The 23,519-nt window shown below is 42.8% G+C and overlaps 1 protein-coding gene across 2 annotated transcripts; it reads right to left on the bottom strand.

Moving 5' to 3' along the window:
- Nucleotides 1–226: 226 nt before the first annotated feature.
- RGMB (repulsive guidance molecule BMP co-receptor b) lies at nt 227–23,519 on the bottom strand. 2 transcript variants are annotated; one of them, XM_082621248.1, is made up of 4 exons: nt 23,457–23,519; nt 19,982–20,244; nt 14,379–14,887; nt 227–1,189 (listed from the first exon to the last, which is right to left on the bottom strand). In XM_082621248.1, exons 1-4 carry the CDS (start codon nt 23,459–23,461, stop codon nt 521–523), a joined length of 1,446 nt encoding a protein of 481 aa, XP_082477374.1. In that variant the 5' UTR covers nt 23,462–23,519; the 3' UTR covers nt 227–520. The 2 variants fall into 2 exon arrangements, with proteins under 2 accessions (XP_082477374.1, XP_082477375.1); XM_082621249.1 differs by lacking the exon at nt 23,457–23,519 and having other exon boundaries at nt 19,982–20,249.

Below are 23,519 nucleotides of genomic sequence, written 5' to 3' on the forward strand. Positions count from 1 at the left end.
TTCCACATCGAGAGAGGGCAGAAGAAGAGGGTAAGGTCCTAGTGCAAAGGAACAAGGCAGCTGCACCAGGAGGCGGCAGGTGAAAGCTGCGTGCGTGGGATAAGCAGTAGTGGGAAAGGACAGGAGGGCGCAGCCAGGAAGAGCTACAAACAACATCGCCGGTCATCTTCAAAGGGAACGCTGCGTACGATGTCTGTGCACGTGTACTATATACATACTAACCAGGTACACACATAAATATTTAATATATAAAAAATAAAGTGCTTTCTAACAGGTCCCCAGGCAGGGACATTATAAAACATTTCACAAAACTGCAAAACAAAATTGATACAATCAAAGAACACTACATCCAACAGACGTGAAAACAGTCAAACACAATATGTACAATCAGGTGGGTGTCCCAGGACAAACATCCTGTCATATACATGGTATATACATATATACTCTTTTACTCAATATATTATGACAATATATATTTTAAAATTTTGTTATAGACAAAAACAGAAACAAAAGACAACCCCTACAAAAACACGATAAGGATGGAGCACACGAGGCCTAGACTGACAGACAAATGGCTGTCTCCATGGGGCGTTCCGAGGCCACTGCTTGGGAAAATGTGCCAGCGCTCTTTCCTGGGGTGCAGTGACGCCACGTCTTCCAAGGCACTGTGGGCTGCGGCAGTGAAGTTGGCATCCCCTGTGGTGAGCAGGTCAAAGACACAGGACTGGAAATAGATGTCCTTCACCGGCATCTTCTCGTGGCATTGAGCATTAGCAGTCTCCAGTGTGTAGCCAGGCCAGGCCTGGGCCGAGGACGTGTGAGGCAGGCTGTGCCCCAGGATGGCAGACACCTGGCCCTGCCCGTCATCGATGCGCTCGCTCAGGGGGCAGCCGTTCACACACAGCTGCAGGTCCTGACTCTCTTCGTAGGACATGGCCAGGTCTTCAGGCATGCGGACGGCGAGGGTCAGGTAGCGACCCAGCTGCCGCACGAACACCGTGGTCCCTATGTAGCGAGCGTGCATCTCCACGTAGCGGCCGCTCTCCCTCTCCACAATACGCAGGCTTTTGATGTCGCCGTCCCCTCCGCTGGTGCTGCCATCCACAAAGGCAGCTGGCAGGTCATCTGTCACAGCTTGGTATACTTTCTGATCTGTACACTCGCGGTGGGCTTTGAAGATGATGGTGATCTGTGGGAAGGAACGCGTACAAAGTTTAACACGATGGGAGGGATACAGGACGGTGCATCCTTGTGTGGCAGGAGCTGCTCTCCATTCTGGAGTTGAATGGCTAGAGACAGAATCTCCAGACTAGGCCTCTTTGCTTCTGCCTTGCAAATGAATGGTGTCACTGTTAGGGAAACTTTTTAAAGTCCTATGTATTTGGAATGAGAATTTAACACAGATCCAGGGAATGTGCCTCAGGAAAAAGTTTTCATTTTCCTAAGACAGAACAATGCTGTTGTTGGGATACAGGCAATTTTTATTGGTAATTTATATCTTGTCTCCTTCCAAAAACAGGTGAGCTGTGGTAGAGCTCTGAGAAAAAAAGATTCCGTTCTCAGTTATGCAGAAGCTCTAAGTGGCTTAATTAACAATAAACCTACCAGAACTTTGATTTCTAAAAAGTTTCTCCCTTGGACGCTAAAACCATATCCCATGACTCATCACTACAAACTTACTTATAAACACTGAGGGAGGAAATGGAAAACTGAGGAGGGGGCCATCCCAGCAACAGCTACCAATCATGTGCCTCAGGAAAGATTTCTCTTAAGTCCCTTAATCAAATGTTTCACATGACTGACTAATCGCTGTGACAGCAAACTCACTTAGCAAATGCAGCTCCCAAGCACTGGCAGAGACTAAATACCCTAAACCTAGTTACAGCAAATGTTTTCCCCAAACAGCACGATGGCCCTTCGACTTCTCAGAAATCTGTTCCCCAGTCACTCTCAACCCTCCAAGTTAAGCAGACAATCATGGAGAAAAAACTACTGATAATACAAAAGCTTCCCTTTAGTGAACCGATTTTATTTCCTTAATTAGAACAATTATTTTAAAAAATGAACCTTGAACACCTTTGTCTCCAACATCCTCAACATCTCTGCCGCAGGGGATGGAAGGAAGATGACGAGGAAGAGACAGGGCCTTCTGGGTCACACAGGTGGGAAAACGGTCCCCAAGGGGAAAAAAGACTATGCTTTGAGATCTGAGTTATTGTCAATAACTGAGGTAACAGCTTATTTTTTTTTTCAGATAACTTTTATTTTAAATTAATTTTTACTGGAGTATAGTTACTTTACAATGCTGTGTTAGCTTCTACTGTACAGCAAAACGAGTATAGTTACTTTACAATGTTGTGTTAGCTTCTACTGCACAGCAAAACGAATCAGCCATACATACACACCTATCCCTCTCCTTTTGGACTTCCCTCCCATTTAGGTCACCACAGTGCATTAAATAGAGTTCCCTGTGCTGTACAGTATGTTCCCATCAGTTTTCTATTTTATACATAGCATCAATAGTGTATATGTGTCAATCCCAATTATTCTTTCTTCCTGAAGAAAAAAAAAAGTATCAGGTGACTTCAGTCAAGGAGGGAGGTAGACAAGCCAAACACTCTACAGATTACTCTGGATGGGGGGAACCTTCCACCTCCTGCAAGGGGGCTAATCAAAACAATAGACCCTAGTTAAAAAGGCCATGCCAGGCCCTCCCCACCCGGCTCTCTACAAGTCCTCACCACCACCCTCAAGTTTATGTCCGAAGGGCTTTTTCCCCAGCTCGGCCAGCATTTGCTCACACTATTTAATTCCACATGTTACCACCAGTGTTACCTGACTGGAATTTTCCAGCCATTTCATTTCATTTCAGCCAGTTATAAAGCCAGATCTGAACCAGCTGCACTGTAGCAACTGGTTAAATTCATATCCGTTGTTTGCAGCTGCAACTAAAAGCCAGACAATGCACTATGAAAATGCTTGGTTTTCTCCCTTCCTAATTACCCTGAGCCTCAATTTAATTTAATGACCAGCCTTCTCACATTTCAACACCTTCCTAACAACCTGAAGGAGGTGTACCAGAGATGATTCAGGAAATTTGTTGTGCATCCAACCATATGACCTTCCAGAGCGAGTGGGATTTTGAGCTAGATATCTAATGGGACTATAAAATAGATTTATTTGGTGGCTCTAAAGCCAGTTTGACAAGTGCTTTTTTAAGGCAAGCTGGGATCCCTTGGAGGTGAAAAAGATTTATTCAAGTAAATTCTGCACCTGAAGAGTTGCAAGTTAATACAGACGGCTACAATAAGAGTAATAGACTTTTCATACAGCCACTCTCCTCATTTTCAACTAGAACATCCACACTCAAAGAGTAAATGAACTCTTCTACAACAGCTAGGCCATTTGTCCTTCCAGTCTAACAAACCTCAAATTTAAACCAACTTGGCATTATCTGCAAGAATTAAGTACTTTTTAGTTCACCTTAGGAAAAACAGACGAATTAGTTTTGTTGGGACAACACACCAGAGAGATCCAATTCCAAACAAGTTTCTAAAAAGGCAAGCAAGGGTCAATATTAAGACGAGTGGAATAGTTCCAGCTCTCACCAAGTCCACCAATTCCAACTCAGGAGTCATTTCAAACACTCTCACGTTATTGTGCTCTGCTATGCCTGTGACACTGACAGTAACTCCCATTACTTCTAGAAGATCAAGTAAAACTTAAAGCTTGACTGCTGCATACTTTCTACACTTACAAAATATTCCAGTTTACCTAATGGATTTTTGTCTGTCCAATTTCCTAGGAGTGATTTTCTCTATGAAACAATGAAGCTGGTATTTCTCTTGTTGTTCCTCCTTTAGGTAAAGTAATTCGCACGGAGCATATGTATAGAATTAGCCCTTGAATCAAGATGCTGAGGGTAATGAAGCAACCTCAAAGCATGAGAGAGGTTTCCTGAGTGGTCCTCTGTAGTTTAAGTAGGTACTGAAGAGATACCTAGAGATATAATCAATGTAGTAGAAAACACTAGGTAACAGTTTCACATGACTTAAGTTTTGTAATGTAATTTCATTCCTCATACAATTAATTACAACTCGAGGTCTTAAAAAGCAGGCACTCAGCCGTGAAGGGCCAGAAATTCATTTTCAGATTCTGTCTCCCTCTTCAGAAAAAAAAAAACAAAATTTATTCACTCTCAATAATTCTTACTTTAAAAACACTCAAAATTTAATTGGAATGTTTGGTAATTCCACACGTTTTATATTTCCAACTAGCAGCTGTCAGAGGGTAAAAACAGGACATTCAAAATTGTATTCTAAAGCTCTCAAACAGATAATTTAAAAACACCAGCTATGCTGCTTACTTTCCCCCCTCTATGAACTGATCCATATGCTGTAATAACTCAATTTGGCACATCTGTTCTATACCACACCATGTATTATTGATGGATGGCATTTCTGTGCATTTAAAACACCAGTGCCTTTTGTTAAACCTCCCCCGCCCGGCCCCTCCCAACCCTCACCTCAGACAAACTACTCCAGTCCCCTCATTCATTTTTAATGTTTCATTCCCTGAGATCTTTACCACCCAACGGGTCTCTTAGGAAGAGCAAGATAGCAGCTACAAATCAACCTTTCCACACGAGTAAGGCAATAAGGATTTAAGGTTTGCTGTGAAATACCAATATTTAGAGGCAGCTGCCTCTCCTTTCCACCAGGAGAGTAAAAAAAAATTAAAGGAAAACGACGCAGCCCAGAGAACCAGGCATTGCCTTGGCAATGCACAGACAGAGCTTCCCCAGGCTCAACAGCCTTGCAAAGTGCTGCACAGAAGTTTTCAAACAGTAGGATTCCCCACAGGCTGTGCACTTAACTATTTGTGCTCATCGTATTGTGGAAGAAACATTTATTGGTGTTTAATCAGGCCGTCTGGCACTGCAAGTGCAGGACCTTACTAGATTTCTCTAATACCAGAACTGGACTTTAAGATCAAGGGACTCCATCTCTTGGATTAAGATGGGCCCGCAAACCAAACTGAAAGTCACAGAAATCAGCCTGGAACATAGAGAAACAATTTTGATCTGTACCTAATTAAGATTCTGCTTGTGTTAAGGAAGCTAAAATTAATTTTATTTCATATAATTAGCTGATATGTCTACTTCCTCAGATCCTCTGGGTGCAATTATAGGTTGAAAAAACAGGCGACTGTGGGAGAATAAGAGAACGCTGTGCCCATGGCCCCTTTGCTCTTACCAGATCAGTGGAGTACAGCCTCTACACTCAGTCCTCAAGGCTGAGCAAAACAAGAAACCATTCCAACAAGAGCACATGCTTCAAAGAAATAAATACACATGTTCTATCTCCAGCTCTAAAACACATAATCTTAACTTCAGAGGGTCAGTTTTTCTAAATGTTGAGGAGTCTGAGCCTAGGAAGCTCTGAAGCACCATAAGGAAGTATCTCGGCTGTACTGGGGAGAACTCTGGATCTCTCTCCCTTTTGTGGAGCAGGAAACAAAAGCGTATTCATCTAGAATTACTTTCTGTTTGAACAGTTTCATACAAAATCTAGGAGAGTATATGTACCATACTTAAGGAAAAAATGTTGCATTGGTTAATAACTGATGTCATTGATAATTTTTCTGAAAAACTAAGGAAAAAATCCGTCAAAATCGATGAACCGAATGTAATTTTACCATTGCGACTCAGCCTACATATCAGCTATCTACCTATAGGAAATCTGAACTTAAGATCTACAAGAGTATAGTTTCTTAAGTAATTTCATTGGACTAGGACAAGATACTAACAGGAAGACAGTAGTACATGTGTTTAAGAGGAGGGTGGCAAGTTAAAAATCTTACTCTAGACTTCTTTTAAGTCCTGAATGAGACAATAAAAATCTCCTACCTTCTAAGGATATCAAAATAGGTTTCTCTATGCTCATGAGTCTCTTTCCACAGAGTTCTGTTCTAGGAACATTTACAGGATTCCAGAGAAATGGAATGGATCAGACTTATTTATTCTTCAGTGTTGCCCTAGGTAATACATGCAGGAACAAGGGCTGCCTTGGCTGCTGGAGGGGTTCTTGGCAGCAGATGGAGAAAGAAGAAACCAAACCAGAGGGAAAGGACACCCACAGTTGAGGCTGTTAGGGTGGTCCAGGGGAGAAGCATTAAGCTCAGTGGCTGGAAAAAGCATGTGAGAGACAAAGGGAAGCAGGCCCAGAGATGACACATAAAAGGGATAGGCAAAAAAAATGTCGACTTCCAAAGAGCAATTTCTGTACACTTAAAACAAGGAAGGCTGGAAGTAGAAATAGGCTCAGAGACAAGGAAATTGGCCAGCTTCCTTGTACAGACCAGAGCTGAGTTTGGGGAGGAAAGGCCTCTGGTCCTCACAGTCTTGGCACTCAGAGAACTCCAAAGGGAACTTCTTGTTTGTTTGTTGTGTTCGGACTTTGCATTGAGGAGGCCAGCAAATGTAGGAACTCACTACACTCCCAGATGCGAAGTTAGATATGTGTGGACAGTATTACAGGCCGAGGCTGCCACTGTGCTTTAGACCAGAGGCTAAAAATATTCTGAAAGGTGACAGCCGGTGCCAGAGGCAGTAACTCTAGGGGAAGGAATCTGCCCTAGCAAGTCTTGCTTTCAGGGATCTCCCTCCTAATTGGGGGGAGGGGGGATGGGCACAGGGCCACAGATCCCCAGGCTCTAGCAGGACCTCGGGCAAATGCTCTGGGCTTAGGTTCAGCACAGCTGTTTCCCAAACCAATGGGGATTAGGAAATCACAGTCTCATTGATCATTTTTCAGTTTGGGTGATTTAAAAGCAAAAGGGCTTGAAGGTCTCCACATACACTCACACTCTGTCACTTGTAGGTTCAATTTCAGGTTCCCAGGGCTATTAAAAAAAAAAAGCAAAGCCCAGGAACAAGGTGGTTAAAAGGCAGTGACCATATATTCCAAGAAGCCAGTTAACTGGAAAGTTACAAAACAATATCCTTCTGTCTTCATTTTCCTGAGGCAAGGAGCGGGGAAAGCATGGACACCACATAAATGCACATGTGTGCTTATGTGTGTACTCACACACACCTTTAGATGGAAAGATTACACCCTGACCCCCTTTTCAGGAGCACATGCAGAGCAGATGGTAAGTTAGTATTTAAGTGCTGTCACATCAATTCTATCCAGTGTGCATACTAAGTTCCAACACTGAAAGAACCCCACCAGCAGCAGCAAAGGTACTTTGGGCCCCAACTCTTAAAATAACCAGCTAACTGGGACATACAGAGCCCCTCTCTCCACAGACCCAACTTCACCTGAAGTTCTTTCTAGACCCAACAGCATCACGTTTTCACTACAAGGCTCTCCAGCTAAATTGTGCATCTTAGATGGGTGCTGCTATTCTTGTTAGTTATTACTTACTGACAAGCTGAGCAGTTTAAGAAGTCCTGAAGTTACCCCACCCATGAGAACACAAAATTCAAAACAGTGGAAGAGCAAGTTCTACTACAGTCAAAACAAATAAAGACAAAATGGGTAAGGTAGCATTTTTCATTGTTCAACACTGTAGGTAACTATCCCACATTCCGCACAGGCAGAAACTGTTTGGTTAGCATTAATTGAAGCCAACAAAAAAAGTACCAACCACCCAATGTTTCCTTCTTGCCCCTTCCTCTCAAAATGTTAACTCAAAGAAAATTTAACAGGGCAGAGAGAAACATTTGGAAATGTGACAGAAAAACAAGTTCTAACTCTCAGCTGTGCATCAGACTTGGCCTCCTGCCTCTGGTTTAAACTATGAAGGAGTGTGCATTTGTTTTAAAGGAGTAGAGGCCCACAGCGCTCGCATGGAATCCTGGCTGGCTCAGGCAGGCGCTGGGTTGATTTCACTTATAAATGAGGGATTACGAAGGTCCTTTTTGTCCTTCCAAACCACATCTGGGACAGAGGGAGCGGCACAGAGAGATTCAAAATATAAAACTGACAAGATACACAGACACAAATTTTATACATTTTTAGACAGTTTCCACCAACATCTTCCGTGTTTCTTCATTCTATTCCAGAGAACAGAAAGATGATAAAAGACTCATTACCCAGATTACATGAATCTGTATGAACAATATAAAGGTGTATCTTGTTTGGAAAGTACAGCATAAAGAATAACCAAGGCAGGCCCATTTTCACCTTACAAAATGATCTTTCACACTTACAGATACATCATGGAGCTAAAAATTTCTCCTTCTTTTCCTGCTTCCTTTGCCCACATATACTTTTACCTCCAGGCAATATGTTGAAGTTTCATATAGTTCTATGAAGCAAAGCTGAATAGTTTCTGGGCCTGAGACCTTACAATCCAGTACAAACGAGAGCTATGCAGGAAACAGAAAAGGACAAATAGGAATACTACCACCTGGAATTATAGCTGATTTCTGCTTTTCTGAAAACTATTCTTTAATGTTTCAATATCATCTCTACAATAAATAAATTCAGGGAGGATAAGGTTATCTAAGACATGCTTTCATGTGTCTTAAAGATGAGATGGAACCCTGAAAAAATGATTTTAACTAAGAACTGGTGACACTGATGGTCAAATTCCCTAGAAAGCTTTCTGGTATTAAATCAAAGATCAACAACCTTTCAACAGTGGCAGCCAGGGTTCTAGAGCCTGCTAGGGTATACAGGAGTGAGGAGACCTGGGTGCAGGTGAGGGGCCACCTGAACAGTGGGAGGTGAAAAGGGAGACTGTGACAAATCTTAGGAGTAAGAACACTGACCTGTGATGGTGACCAGTGGGGACAGTCAGGCCCTGGGTACAGCAGCCCATCTCTCTGGCCCAACCTCCTGGTCCTTCCTGACACCCAAGACAACTCGCAGCACTTGGAACCAGCTTATAATGTGGGCCACCAATGTTCTAAAAAGAAACCCTGCAAATGGCTTCCCCCCACACACACACAAACCCCACAATTCTCCACTGACTGTTGCAAAGTTTAGTTACGTGCTTAGACTGAGGCAGAGACAACATTCACCTCTGCATCTCCCATGCACAAGAGGCCCTTTAATGCTGGGTGTTTCAAATGCAGCACCACATTATACATTTTATCAGAGAAATGATTATAGTATACGAGCTGGGAGCTACAACTGCAAACTTCTTTCCCATCTGTTCTGCAATATGCCTCAACTGGTGTTACAACTTTTTTTTTTTTTTTTTTTTAGCGTTTCTGCAAAACAAGGAGGACCATGACAAGATGCAAATCTTAAAAAGATGGCAAGAATTAGCTGCATAACAGATAATCATAACAAAACAAAGAGCAATCTCAGATTTTAAGGATTAGTTACAATGTATCTGCAAGACAGCTTGTGCTCTCTGAAAGGAAAGGGCTCTATATTCTCAAAGAAACTGCCACGTGTCCCTTCTGTAACAATGTTGCATGTAAGAACAGTGTCCATGTATTCAAAACACAATCCAGCAGAGGGAAGGATGAGGCATCTTCCTTAGTCCACAAAAATAAGAATGATCACCACTGTGTAGCTCACATTATCTCCATGAAGATACTAAAAACATAATTGGTTACAAAAACTTGGCTACAAAAAAATGCACTAGGCCTAGGGTCAAGAGAGGACAGATTTCCAAACCTTGATCCAAAGATATGCCTAAAAAAGACAGTGGAAGGGCTTTGCAATGCAGGCGCGTCTGGCTCTGATTTTGTAACCAACAAGAGAACGACCCAGAACATTGGTTTACATGCCCACATTTGGTTGTCGAACAACAGTTCATGCTAAGGGGCATCAGAAAGGAGCACAGGATCCAATCATGCTCTAGGACCCTACAAGTGAAGAGTATTTTATCATCAGGGAACACCTTGGGTTATACAGTTTGATGAAGATAGTAAGCAAGAATGGGTCAAAGGGACTAAGTCTTCCTGTATCTCTAGCATCATCAACCAGTGGAAGTTTTCAGGAAATTTCCCAGAAAGTAGCCAGAGTTTGAGACTTAGGGATAATTACGGACTTTCAAAGAGAGGGTCTCTTACCATGCTTTGGATAGGTACTGAAAGCTACTGCCCATGGGGTCACTGGGAGCTGGTGGCCCATGGCAGCAGCAAGAATTTACAAGGCACCTCAGAGTACCTGTTCAACAGCCACCTGGCTTGGTCAAGCACAAAGAACACACCTCTTCCCCAAAGTCAAACTGCCTGAAGGTAAACCACTTTCTCTCACTAAAGGATGAAGTACAGAAAAATCTGAAGATCTATAAAAGGACCTGCTGTCATCTCAGTCACCCCTCCTACTTGCAGTTTTGTTTCACTGAGTTTGAAGAACAGCATACAAAAGCTAGAGTGATGAGAAAGGACATGATTACGTTAAAACAAAAGGAAAAACAAAGCAAAGGTATACCAATTATTTGTACAGAATAATTTTTAAAAATATTGCCATTGTTTAGGTGTGTAATAAATTCATCCTTGAAATTTTTTGGTTAAAGGAATCATTTTAAATGCACCCGAGAGATTGGTGCTTTTAATACATGTTACTAGGAATACATTTGTAAAGTGCAGAATCCTTTCATAAAATAATTTATACCAAAATCACCTTCTGTAATCATGGCATATACAATTCCCTATTAAATCCACATAAACAGGGATACATAGATACACAGAATGAAGTAAAAAGGATTTGAGACTGAGAGGCTGGCAAAGAGAATGTGGAAGAGAAGGTACAGAAGCCCAGCATCCCCACAGATGACCTGGTTATTTACCTGTGTGAGGCCCAGGAGAGATACTGGCATTGTGTCCCCTCCCCTACCCCCAGCCCCAAACAGAAACTGCTTTTCTTCCCACATAGCCAGCGCTGCCAGTTCTAAGCCTGCCCCCTCTCTCATCTCTCTCCCGCAGAGTGCCTGCAGGCCAGAAGCTGCCCCTTACAGCCAAAGGTGTAGAATGTGGCCCAGAGCTGACATGGATCTCAGCAGAGGTGAGCAGGTGTGCCAGGAACCCCAGCAGCCCCAGGGCGGGGAGAGATGAAAAAATAGCCCTGGTGCCCCCTTTAGGAACACATCTAGCTGGCTAGGTGGCCAACCATACAGACTCCTGGGAAGGGATCCCCAACAGGCTGGTGGAGGGCACGACATAAACCCAGCGGCCCTGAGAAGGCATACCTGCACGCAGCATGACCGATGTTTCCCAGGGAAGGGGGAGAGAAAGGAGACAAGGGAAGATGAGGCCAAACTGTCAAGCACTGCAGGTCTTGCTGCCCTACACTCACTGCTTGCCAAGTGGATAAGGAAAAGTCTTAGCTAATAAATGACCCCTTGAGTATACAGGTGACTCTGTAGTTCAGATTTTTTCCCCCCAAGCTTTATCTTTTCGTAATGAGGTTTGAAACGTGGGTGTTTAGGGGCAGGTAGAGCTCACAAAGACAGCCTTGAAGATGACTTGCTTAAGAAGCCAGGTTACCAGGACTGAGTTGCCTTAGGGACTTCCCTGAGCAAAACACCTGAGTCTAGTGCTTCAGTTTAGTGCCGAAGGTGGTGAAATGAATGTTTGCTTAAATACTATAATTTCGGCATCACAACCAGCCAGCCTCTATGATATGACATCATTGGTCAGTCTTTAAATCTAGTGACACTGAGCACACAGGTCATTAAAAATGCTTGACCACAGGATGACACAGTATCTGCAATGTGCAGTGCTGGGTTATCCAATAGCTGGTCTATGTATGTGTTTAACGTCTCAGTAAAGCTGGGACTCATATAAAAAATTCTTCTTAAAGGTTTCTTGAAAACAGTATTGCAGTAGACATCAGGGGAAAAAAATTAGATCTTTTTGGGAACTTATTTCTTATGTACTTTTTTGTCTCATTGTTTTTTTTTTTATTGCCATCATTTTTTCATTGCTTAGAATTTTTAAAAGGTTTTATTTTGGCCCTGGGTTGGTAAAAGGAAATTGCAGTGCAAAATTTTAGGCCTTTGTTTGGTTTCACCAGCAGAAGCCATACCAACATGGAGACAGGCCCTCAACAGTAACCTTCCAGATGCTTTTGGGGGCTTTGGAGAGAGTTACAAAAAGAAGAAGGAAAAAAACAACTACTAGAGGTCACAGAGTAATTTGTTGCTGAACAGCATGGTCACCAGATGTGGGGAAATACTTTCCAATAGTGCAATTAAAGACCAAATATTCTCACTGTCTGATTGAATTTGTTAGAGGATACTTTTTCCCCTCTCCTTTCTGGAATGGGTAAAATCTTTGATTCTTACCAAAGTGAGGGAGAAAACAAATTGTATTTTATTTGCTAAAAACTATGAGAGATTCAACCACAACTGAAATAGAATGATCTAAAGTCCTTCAGTGTCAACTGTTCCATTTATATAATGTTAATACACATAAGGTAACCAGTTGTCCCCAAATATTTTCAACATGATCAGTAAAAAGTATAAAATTTTGAAAGGTTGAACACCAAACAGAAGTGACATGTGACTGGATGGAAGGCTTGGAAAACAAAACTTTGGGCTTGTGAAAAGAAACAATATAGCTGACCCCTGAACAACAGGAGGATTAGGGGCAAAGACCCCTGTGCAGTTGAAAATTCACATATAACTTTATAGCTGGCCCTCCATATCGAGAGTTCTGCACCCAAGGATTCAACCAACTGTGGATCGTGTAGTACTGTAGTATTTACTACTGGATAAAAATCCACGTAAGTGGACTGGTGCAGTTCAAACCCATGTTGTTCAAGGGTCAACTGTATTTTCCCATGCACACAGCACTTATTAATCTCAAAAGTATTGTTTGAAGGATACCACTCCAAGCCCTCAATTATTTACACAATGATTTTGATGATTTTCTACATTCCTAATGGAACTGTCTTCTTGAATTTTCAGTGTTATGTCTTTCCAAAGACTATTCCCAGGTTTTATATCCTATGACTGCAATAATGATGGATTTTTTGCCCATGGCTTGTCTTATGACTTCATAATTATATTAACTTCATATCATAACATACAGCAAATACATATTTTAATATACAGATAGGAAAAGTTATTTGCATACTTGTAAAACACAGAGGAAGAAAAGTTTGAGATATAAGATTTGGAAAGGTAAGCTTGGGCTTTATTGGGAGTTGAAGTGTAAATAGTTTTAAGTTCCCCTAAGATGTCTAGACCGATGTAATAGTCTTTGTTCAGAGCAATGACTTCTAATCTTAGATCTGTGACAACCCTGGGGTGTCTCCATACATCTCTGGAGGTGCTGTAAAATTCCCTCCACAAAATGTCAAGTAAAATAATTTAAATTCACTTAATAACTATGCCGCATATGTGTGGAGGCAAGGGAGGTGTCCTGGAATCAAAAGAACTGTCGTAAGTATTATAAAAGCTTGTTCTCTGTCAATTATATTTTAGTCTAAACCAACTGATGAAAAGATAAACAAAGGAAATCAAGTAAGATGAGAAAACCTGTATGTGTGATTTTGTGGTTGGAGGAGACAGTGAAGGAGCTGCTGCTTACTTGGGACACTATTTTCATGGACAACCCTTTTTGACTGCTTTATTTATTAACACCTGAATCAGCTCGGACTGGCAACTGGAAAGCCAGTCATAGCTCCTCTCCACCTACTTGCACTAAGACACTGGTGCCTTAAAATTGACTTAGAGGACCTCTATTCAGTATTAGTTTCTTTAAAATAAACAAACAAACAACAACCACAGACACTGGCAGCTAGACAGGGTAAGCTTAACTTAACTATGTCAGTTTTCCCCTCAGGCTGACTTACATTTTTATCCTGAGATTACATGGGGTTATAAATCACTGCTCTGCAATATCCAATTCTTAACTTCCTTGGTCACCACTAGGTTAGGAACTAAAACACCACTGTGGGCTTGCCACTGAGAAGCTGGCTTATAGCCATTACATTTTACTATAGCTTCCAAGTTCCCAATAAAACTTCCTGATGGGTTACTGCCTCTGGCTTCACAGCGTTCTTTATTCAGAACACCCATGTCAGTCATCTGATAAATCTGAACATGGATTTCTTCAAGAGCCACACACATCTGCACTTAAAAATGACACCACCGAAAAAAAAAAGAACTTTTTTTTTCATTAAACAGGCCTGCCTTTTCTCTAGAGAACCCAACTTCAATGTTTACTTTTTATTTTTCATATCACTGCCTATTTAAATTTAGACCCACATTTTACATAAGCCCTAGAATTCCACTGAGAAATTTTTTTACCAAGTAATTTTCATTTAATTCTTCATCCACCCTGCGTGCCAAGATGACCAAAAGAAGCTCCTTTTAAACTAGGTCTTTTGTATCACACTTCAAAAGTTGTCTGAAGAATCAAACTCTGAAAGTTATAGGAAAGAAGAAAAAAGTACACTTGCCTTATCTGTAGCAGTAGCACTGGATCCAGGGACCACGGGCACATTCGTCACTTGAACTGAAAGATAATTATTATCTATGAGTGGCCAGGCCCCTTCCACTTTGCATGTCTGGAAGTGATCCTTGAAAGTTCTAAGGTGAGGATCTCCGAACAAGCCACAAAAAAGGTAATTGGGAGGGTTCTGGTCCCCTCCCCTGTGTTCTCTGGCTCCCGCATGGCTATGATAGTTACAAGGGTCATGGGTCACTTCAGGGTTTGTGGAGGATGTGGGTCCGTCCTTAGAACAGTTCCTCTGGCTCATGAGGTCACTGATACCCAACACAGCAGAATGGTATACTAGGTTACCACGGCAGGCTTTTGAAGTTCGCTGGGTGCAGCCGGCATAGGCACGCAGAGCCTTGCAAAACTCAGAATCAAAGCCATCAATGGCAGAGTTCAGGTGTGAAGTCAGGGACACAAAGTCCGTGGTACATTTCTGGATTCGACATTGGGCTGGCTGTTGGCAGTCACCTATGAGAAAGAAGATAAGAACAAACATTTTTTAAATGCTTCACAACTTCCTGAGCTACATGAGAAAATGACATTCTCCTCTGGGAACTGTTTGTTCTATTTCATATACTCCTATTTTAAGAAGGCCTTCAGAAATAGGGTTGTATTGTGCTTCTTGGCCTCTCACAAAGTAAGCCACTGGGAGAAACACTGCATGCAGCTAGTTAACTTGAAACTAAAGCATGGGCCATTGTGAGTAAACAGGAGTCTAGCCCAATGTTCTTAGGGTAAAATTACAAGGGAATGATAAATGAAATATTTTATCAACTTTGCTATTGTTTATAGATTTTGAGAAAGATGACTTTGCTTTAAGACCAAGTCAAAGATATGAACTTTGTTTTGATTTTGAAAACTGCATAAGTAATTTGCTTTGGAAATCACTGTCTATGCACAAAAACACGAGTAAAGCCTGCACACCTCAGGGAGGGGAAACTCCTAAATTACAGGATGATTAGTTAAAACACCTTTACCCGATTCTACTATGGCTATAGGCAAAGAATATCAGGAAAAAATCCAGGTACTAAGTTATTCTGCATTTCTTGAGGAATGTTTATCAACAAATTGCATATAAATTAACACTTAATCTCCTGTTTTCTATCAATACAAAGTGTAAATGTTCCCTTAAAAAAATGAAGTGATTGATTTGACCAAGCTAGGTATTCACTTATCCCATAACATCAATCACACTAGGATTCCAGCTCCTAAACAGTTCACCAGTAAAAGTACACTAAATCAAAAAGTATATAACACTGACAGGTGATCCCACCAACTATGTTTTTTTCCAGAAACAGAACCAGAGACAGAATTATTAGAGTATATATAAACTACTTTTTCCCTAAATCAACAATTCACATAAACTTAATGATTTATTCACATTAACTTAATGATTTAAGTCAAGCTAAAATGAAGTAATGAAAAATCATGTGATTACTGCCCTACTATTTAAAAAGTCAGTTTTCAAATTATGGTATGCCCCTAGCTTCTCATATAAAAATTTGTAAAATCTCTCAAAGCACAAAAAACACAATGAACTGCCAATACTAGTCAGTGGTGTGCACCAATCAGTTTAACACTATATTCCTTAAAATGGGAACACGAGAACTACTGAAAAGAAAAACAATTTTTATCATCCACCTCAAATTTTATACAAATGAACTGTAACATGTATTTGTATTACTTGCACATTCTTTATAGGTCTCTCAACCACGGAGGAGCCTCAATGTCAAGTCTTAGGTTCCTCATACGAGAAATGAGTAGGTTGTTCTACAGTAAACTCTGTGATCTTTTCTAGGCATAAAATATCTATTGTGTGGGGGGGAATCAGTCAGTAGAGTATTATTAAATGTATAATTATTCAAGATTTAGGCATAACAAAACTTCAGGATAATATCAAGATTTGGTACTTTATCTGATAAAACTAACCCTAATAATCATCTTAGAAAGATATTTTAATCTTTTCAGTAGTAAACTGCTTTTAAATCTGAATAAAATAGCCTGTAATCTCTGCTCATGGCACCAGCTGGGGAAACAAAGGGTAGGAAATGACAACCTCTTAAGGCACTTCCCCAACCATTCTTAAATTTCAAAAACCAAAAAGGGAAAAATATAGTCAAGACTGGATATTTGATTTAACACGAGTAAAAGAGAAGATGAAAATAGTTTAATATTTTGGAGCTATGAATTTACAGCTATCACTAAATCACACTTAAAAAAATCAAATACATCTTTATGTGTTTGGTCCCTTTTATGTTGCTCATTCCAAAGTTGATATTTATAGAATTCCTCTCTATAAAGTAGATGAAATCATTTTTCAACTATTTTTACTCAAAAAAGCAAAAATGCAAACAAAAAATACAACCAACCAACAACCCCCAAAATGGTATTAAACCCATTTTACAGATGGGAAAATCAAGACAAAGCGACACTAAGGGCCTTGTCCTGGCTGGATTGTAAACAGCTAGTATGAAGCCCAGAGCATGGTGCTTTTCCTCAAATCCTGTTTTCATTCCTCCACATGTCACATCTCTACTAAATGCGATTCTCAAGACAGTACCTGATAGCTTAAAAAAAGACGTAACTACAGTATTTCTTTTAAAATCAGTTTCACAGTAAGCAAGAAAATAAAATATGGGCCAAGATCAATCAGTAATGAACAGTTCTTGGACAGCATATAAATGACAGCACAAGAACTTTCTGCTAAACTTGCAGTGCCTATTCTTTTTTATGGCCTATAAAATCTAGCCAAGCATACACTTACTAATAATTATTTCAAATAGTCATAAAATATCAGAAGTAAGACCAGCATGGAAATGCAGATGCAACTGTTCAGGAAGAAAGAGAAAAGCAGAATTTAGATTCCCAGCTCCTTTTTGGTTCCTTTCCTTCCTCCCCCCTCCCTTTTTCATAGCAGGTGGGTGCCGATTCCTTTGAGAAATCTCACATAAACCAGAACTCCTTGGGTTCCTTTGTTTTGGATGAGGTTTCTAACAGACTTTTTGAATAGAGGTGATAGGAGGGAGGAGGGCTAAATAGAGAGAAAGTGCATTTGGGTCAGCAGTTTCAGCCCCATCACAGGCTCCTGTATAATGACTAATTTGCAGCATACACCCAGAAACATCCAGCCTTCATGAATTTATAATGACAATGCGCACTTCGCCTGTTATAGGCGGTAAAGTAAGCCTCCTGTCAAAATACCAAGACAATGCAGAGCAGAAACAATTTCAAGGATGCAGCCAAGAAGGCCATGAAGTGTATGAGTAAGCAAGGAACTCCCATATTGGATCTCCATTCAGGAAGTGCAGAGATTTGCTTAAGGAAAAAAAAAAGTGAATAAAAGCATTATTTTCATTTCCCAAGGGCAGAATTCAAAATCTGCAGCTACAGATCTATTTTTCAAATCAGATCATCTATGATGTGACAGTATTTTCATTCCGGTAAATGAAACTTACTAAGGGATTTGTGGGTCTATAGCTTTCATTAATGATCCAGACAAAAAGACCTCACCATTCAAGACAGTTTCCTCAATGTCCGGACTGCACGTGTGAATCTGCAGCCCAATCACCAGTTTATAATAAAAGAAATCAGATATGCTGAAGTGAATTAAGTGAAACGCAGAGCCATATGGGGTACAGAGGCAAATTATATGGATCCAGGCATCAAACATATGGTAGCCCATCTGTAAAGAGCACTCGGCTAGGCTCCCTGCTCTGAGGAGAAACAACCCCTGCATTTCAATAGCACTGCTCTTCAAAGAAATCTCTCAAAAAGGAGCCCTCTTTTCTATAACCAGATTAACTGCTCCATTCCAACAAACTGTCCACAGATATCACTCACCACAGCAACTCTGGGTAGAATCTAATGGTGACTTCAGCGTGAGTACGTTAGGATACTGAGAGGAGTTCACATTCCAAGTTCTTGAACTAAGGCACCTTAATTTTCTAAACTTTTAAACCAACTTCTTAGGCCTTTCATGGGCCAGCGAAGAAATCTTCAAGGACCACATTCCAATCCTGTTATAGGACCCAATGGCAACTAAAGGAAACGATATCCAAGTAGTCAAGAGGGACACAGTCCTGCCTACCACTTCAATTTCCATTTCAAGAAACCTACACTTTGACATTATGGACACATTTTTTTCACACAAAACCCTCCTGAGTAGATTTTTTGACACGTCATAAAAAATTTTCCATGTAACCATAAGCAAACTGACTTTATTTTCTAAGGTTCTAAAGTCACTAATTTAAAACCTTAATCATTGTAAAACTTGCTATTTACACTCTCTATTAAGACCTCGGTCTGTTTCCACAAGTGACAGTGTTAAAATGCAGCTGTTACATCACAATGCAAAGTTATGCAAAGTAAATTAAGTCGCCTCCTCAAATGCCACATTTCCCCCCCCCCCCCATTACTTAAAAGACCTCCTGGATTTTTAACACTGCTGCTATGACTTAATAAATAAATAAGAATTACTCCGCACAGTTGGGTGGCATTAAAGTTCAGTATTCTCCAGATCAGAGCGTTGTGACTGCTGTCCTACAAATACAGGACAAAAAGATCTCGAAGGAAAACTTACCTAATGCTCTAGGTGTTCTCAAACTAAAAGGTAAATTATCTTTCAATTTGGTATTAAAAAAATTCTTTGTCTAGACCTGCTCCTAGAAGTGGTATTTATTAGTAAAGAGGGTCCTAGATTTTTCCCCCAGCTTTATTGAAATGTAACTCACATATAACATCGTGTTAATGAAACGATTTTAAAAAGAAAAGTAGGTTAAAACATGCTAAAAGGCTCATCTTCGCTAAGAAGAACGAAGAAGGCTTACTTCGTTAAGAACAGATTCCTCACCGCTGCTTCCATAGGGGAAGCGCCAAACCTCCAAAAGGCAAGACATCTGTCAACCTCTCCTGGAACCCGAAAACACGCGGCTAGCCACAAAGCACGAGTTTTTCCAAAGAGGCTGAAAGCTGAATTAAAAGCAGCTTTCGCAAATATGAAAGAAATCCCAGTTTTAAAAAGTTTAAGTTACTTCGAGTTTAACCCCCAGGTTTTCCAGCTCTGGTGAAAATCTTTCCATCTGGTGCGATTCTTTCGCCTCGTCGCCACCCCCAACTCCAGAGAAGCAGCACAAGGCTCCTAGTCACCCCACCGAGGAGGCGGCGGCTGCGGAAACCCGATCCCAGCCTGACTTTCAGTAAACACCAATGCAGAGAGCAATAAAGCATCCGGAACATTTGTCTCGGGTGCGCAGCCCCCGCCCGCTACATCTTTGATAAGTGGCTGTTGGAGGGGAGATTTATCAACGGTCCGAGCAGAAGGCGGGGAAGGCGGGAGGGAGGGGAAGAGGCCTCTCCTCTGCGGCCCGGGCGCTCCGTTCGGTCAGCGGGTGTGTTCCTGCCGCCGCCCCGCGAGCCCAGCTAAGGTGCACAGCAGGGGCTAGTGAGGCCTTTCCCGTCGCGCCACGCCGCCTTCCGCCCCGGGAAGCGCCTACGGGACCGGGGGTGTCGGGAAACAAAGCACTCGGCCCTAGAGCTGGCTCCCCTCGCGCGCGCGTCTCATACCTGCGTGAAGAAGCCCGAGGCTGAGCAGCAACAGAAGCAGCAGCGCCAGGGGCGGCGGGCAGAGCCGGGGGCGGGGGCGCTGCTCAACCCCGGCGGCAGCGGCGAGGGCGGCGGCGGCGGCGCAGGAAGATGCTGCTCTCAAGCCCATGCCCGTCCATGCAGGTCTCGTGGGCTCCGGCGAGGGCGGCGGCGCGGGCGCCGTGGCGGGTCCCGGGCCGTGGCTGCGGCATGGGCCGGAGGACGCGCCTCGCTTCCTCTTCTTCCTCCTTCAGGCCCGCGTCGGACACGGGCCGCCGCCACCGCCGCAGCGAGCAGTGCGCCGCGGGCGGAGCGAGTTGGCGGCGGCGGCAACAGGGCGCAGCGGCATCGTGGCGGCCAGAGACGGCGGCGGGCGGAGGGAGAAGGGGCGGGAGAGAAGACACAAAGACCGTGAGCGAGTGCGGGGCCCGGCCTGCAGCGCGCGGGCGCCCTGGCCGCGGCCAGCGTGGGCTCACCGGGCGTGGAGCTCGGGTGTGGACGAAAAAGAGGAGCAGCCAGCCCCAACCAGCGGCCGCCGCCGGCCAGGATATCTTTGCGCGTCAACCCAGCGCTCAATCAATCTCAGCCCCTCACTGCCGCCCCGCCCGCCCTAAACTCGCCAATCCGAGTCGTCCCCACCCCAGCCTCGCCCCTCCCTCTAGCTCCATTGGCTGAGAAGCGGGCGCTCTGGGCCCAGCCCGCCACTCGTAGGGCCCAAAGCGCCCGCCCCACCCCCGTGCCTCCTCCTTCTTTCTGCCAGCCCAGTGTAGTTCGAGTTCCGCGTCCGCCCGCTGCGAGTCCTGTCCTTCGCGCCCGGGCCCAGCCTCCCTCCGGCTCCCTCCTCTGCTCTTCCCTCCACCCTCTTCTGCGATTTACAGTTTCCTCGCGCCCAATTGAAACAGGCAATAGCAACTTTGTCCTGGCGTCGTTACAAAGGCACCGGCCTTTGACCTCTCCTTGAATTAATGTGATCAGGTTCAACCTCCCTCCACGACTTTTATTAAAACATTTTTTTTCATCACCCCCACTCAGTCCCTCCGGCTCCAACTACGGCTCCGGCTCCTTGGAGGAAGCGGACGCTTTTACCCTGAGCCTTGCGGCAGGTCCCTTCGCAGCCAATCACATCTACGGAACCGCGTTCCTAGCCTGTTGCGGACTTTTGGTAAAGCTAGCACCCAGTCGCGTTGGAAATCCGAATGTGACCCACGGTCCGGAACAAATCGGATGGGCTGGGAAGGTACCCGCCAGCTCCCGGCGTAGTTCGCTGGCAGCTGTGCGAGGCTCCGGTGTTCTTGTTCCTTTGACATTTCCCTTCCTGAAAGCTGCGGGGAGGGGTCTGAGAGCGGGCGAACTTCAACGTGTTTGGCTACAGTGTAATTAGATTAATGAGGATAGTGAGTTTTTAATGCAGTGTAGAATAATTATGCCATGATTTCTTGTTGCTCAGTGGCTTTTCCACAAATTTTCATCGTCTATTAGCAAATTAACTCAATGGCAGGTCGGTTTCTACTTTTGCGATTGAATGGATCCAAAAATGAGGGAAAACCAATTGTCTGCCAGAAAAGAGGTTGCCAGTGGAGATACAGGAAAGCATGTTGTGAGGTTGCTGATAGGTTCTAATTTGTTATGAGTAGGTGTGAAGTGGTATCTAATCTCAAGAATGGCCTCAAAGGCCGGGAGCCACTTCGTACTGCTCTTGTCTTTGCCCTTCTCCAAACGACAAAGGGCTGCCATTTTAAATTCACTGATATCCAAGTCACAGTCTGCAACCCTACCCGCTACATTACTTAGAATCTCTAATTAGGAATTTCGTATCAACCACGGACACGTTAATATTCCACATGTTAAAAAGTGCCAATCAATGGACCAGGATAATTGAGGGCAAACCTTCCAACGCTCCAGCTTACTCATTAGACGCATTCTGAATTATGCAAACCACTAGGTCCCTAATGAAGGATGCCTATCTATTTTTACTGCAACTTTTCATTACTTACTTGTTACGTACTATGATGACTCAAGTGGTAAACACACCTTTCACTGCCCAAGATATAATCCAAACCTTGTGTGTATCTATAATATGCTTAATAGTAACTTCAGAGTTGCCTGGAGAAATGACTTTTGGGGGGGGGTTATCTGATATGATTTTTAGATGATACCGTGTTGTAAATACTGTTAAATCAAAAATTTACTCTCACAATTACTACATATTACAAATGAAATCAAGTTAATGAAATACTGGTAAGTGTCTTTTAAATAGTAATCAAATGTGAACACTATCTTTCAAAGTATTTTGCTAGCAAAGACTAACAGTAAGATGTTTCTTCTTCCTTAACCCAAGATTTAATTCGACCCCTATGAAAGAAGCATCCTACTTTATTGACCATACTTTAAAACATATAACCAAGAGTTAAGGATCAAATTCAGTTTAGTTTGAGTCTTTTCACTCCTGGTTTTCTACGATTTCCCCCCCTTTCCTCTTCTCCCTCCTACATCCTGCTCCTTAAGTACACGGATGCTCTAGATTTTATCAACAGAGGGCACCCTCGAGTCACTGCAAATCCTGGTGTCCTGAAATGGAGCTGTTGTTCTTTAGAGGAAAAACTTCATTTTTTCTAAGGCACTTTACTGCTCCTCTGTTGTAAAATTTGACAAGCTTAATATTTATACGCCTAACAATTCACTTTTTATTGCTGCATAAGTGTTCAGCCTGCTAGAGGAAAATGTTAATTTTCACAATTAAACTGCAAGGTGGTTCCTATTAGTCTAGTTGACACATTGGCGGGGTAAATTCGGACTGTTAGCAAGATTCCGAATCAGCTTGGGAAGCAAGAGCGTAGTGAATGGTCACTTACAGCGCATCCACTCCCGCAGCTAGTATGCTGCAAGTTAAGGAGGATTTTAAGACTCTACAAAGAAAAATCTGGGGAGGGAGCTAGAACACAAACATAAAATAGATGACTTATAAAAGTTTTTATATTTTACTCAGAAAAAAAATCGTGAAGTGACAGCTTGCACAACTCACAGATCCACCCTGTTTCTTGCCACTTATACTCTTTCCTCCTGCGTCTTTGTTTTCAGGGAAAAAAAGATGAGACTGGAACAGTATAATTAGGGGACACGGCAAAGCATCCGTGCAAAATGGGTAGAATTAAAACACATGCCAGCAACATTAATGGATTCTAAACAAGATGTGGTTTCTTATCCTGAACCTTTACATGATGTCTTAACTGTTCCCCTATTAATATACAGAATCTCCATTTCCAGAAATCTAACACGAGGTCTCTAACAGATCACCGGGGTCAGAGGAGCCAGGAATCAGACCCGGGGTTGCGATTTTTGCAACCCATTTTAGAGTAAAGGCTCCCCTGCTGCTCCCCAGTCCACCCTACGCAAGGCAGGGGTGAAGGAGCCCGGAGTCCTACAGCCCAGCGGCAAGCAGCTTGTGTATTGTACTTACATCATTCTTAACCCTTCCGTTCCTGGAGGGCGCTTGGCGGGATCAGGGGATCCCTGAGCTCCG

Source organism: Mesoplodon mirus (genome assembly GCF_964341445.2).
Source record: "Mesoplodon mirus genome assembly, chromosome: 5".
Taxonomy (NCBI): domain Eukaryota; kingdom Metazoa; phylum Chordata; class Mammalia; order Artiodactyla; family Ziphiidae; genus Mesoplodon; species Mesoplodon mirus.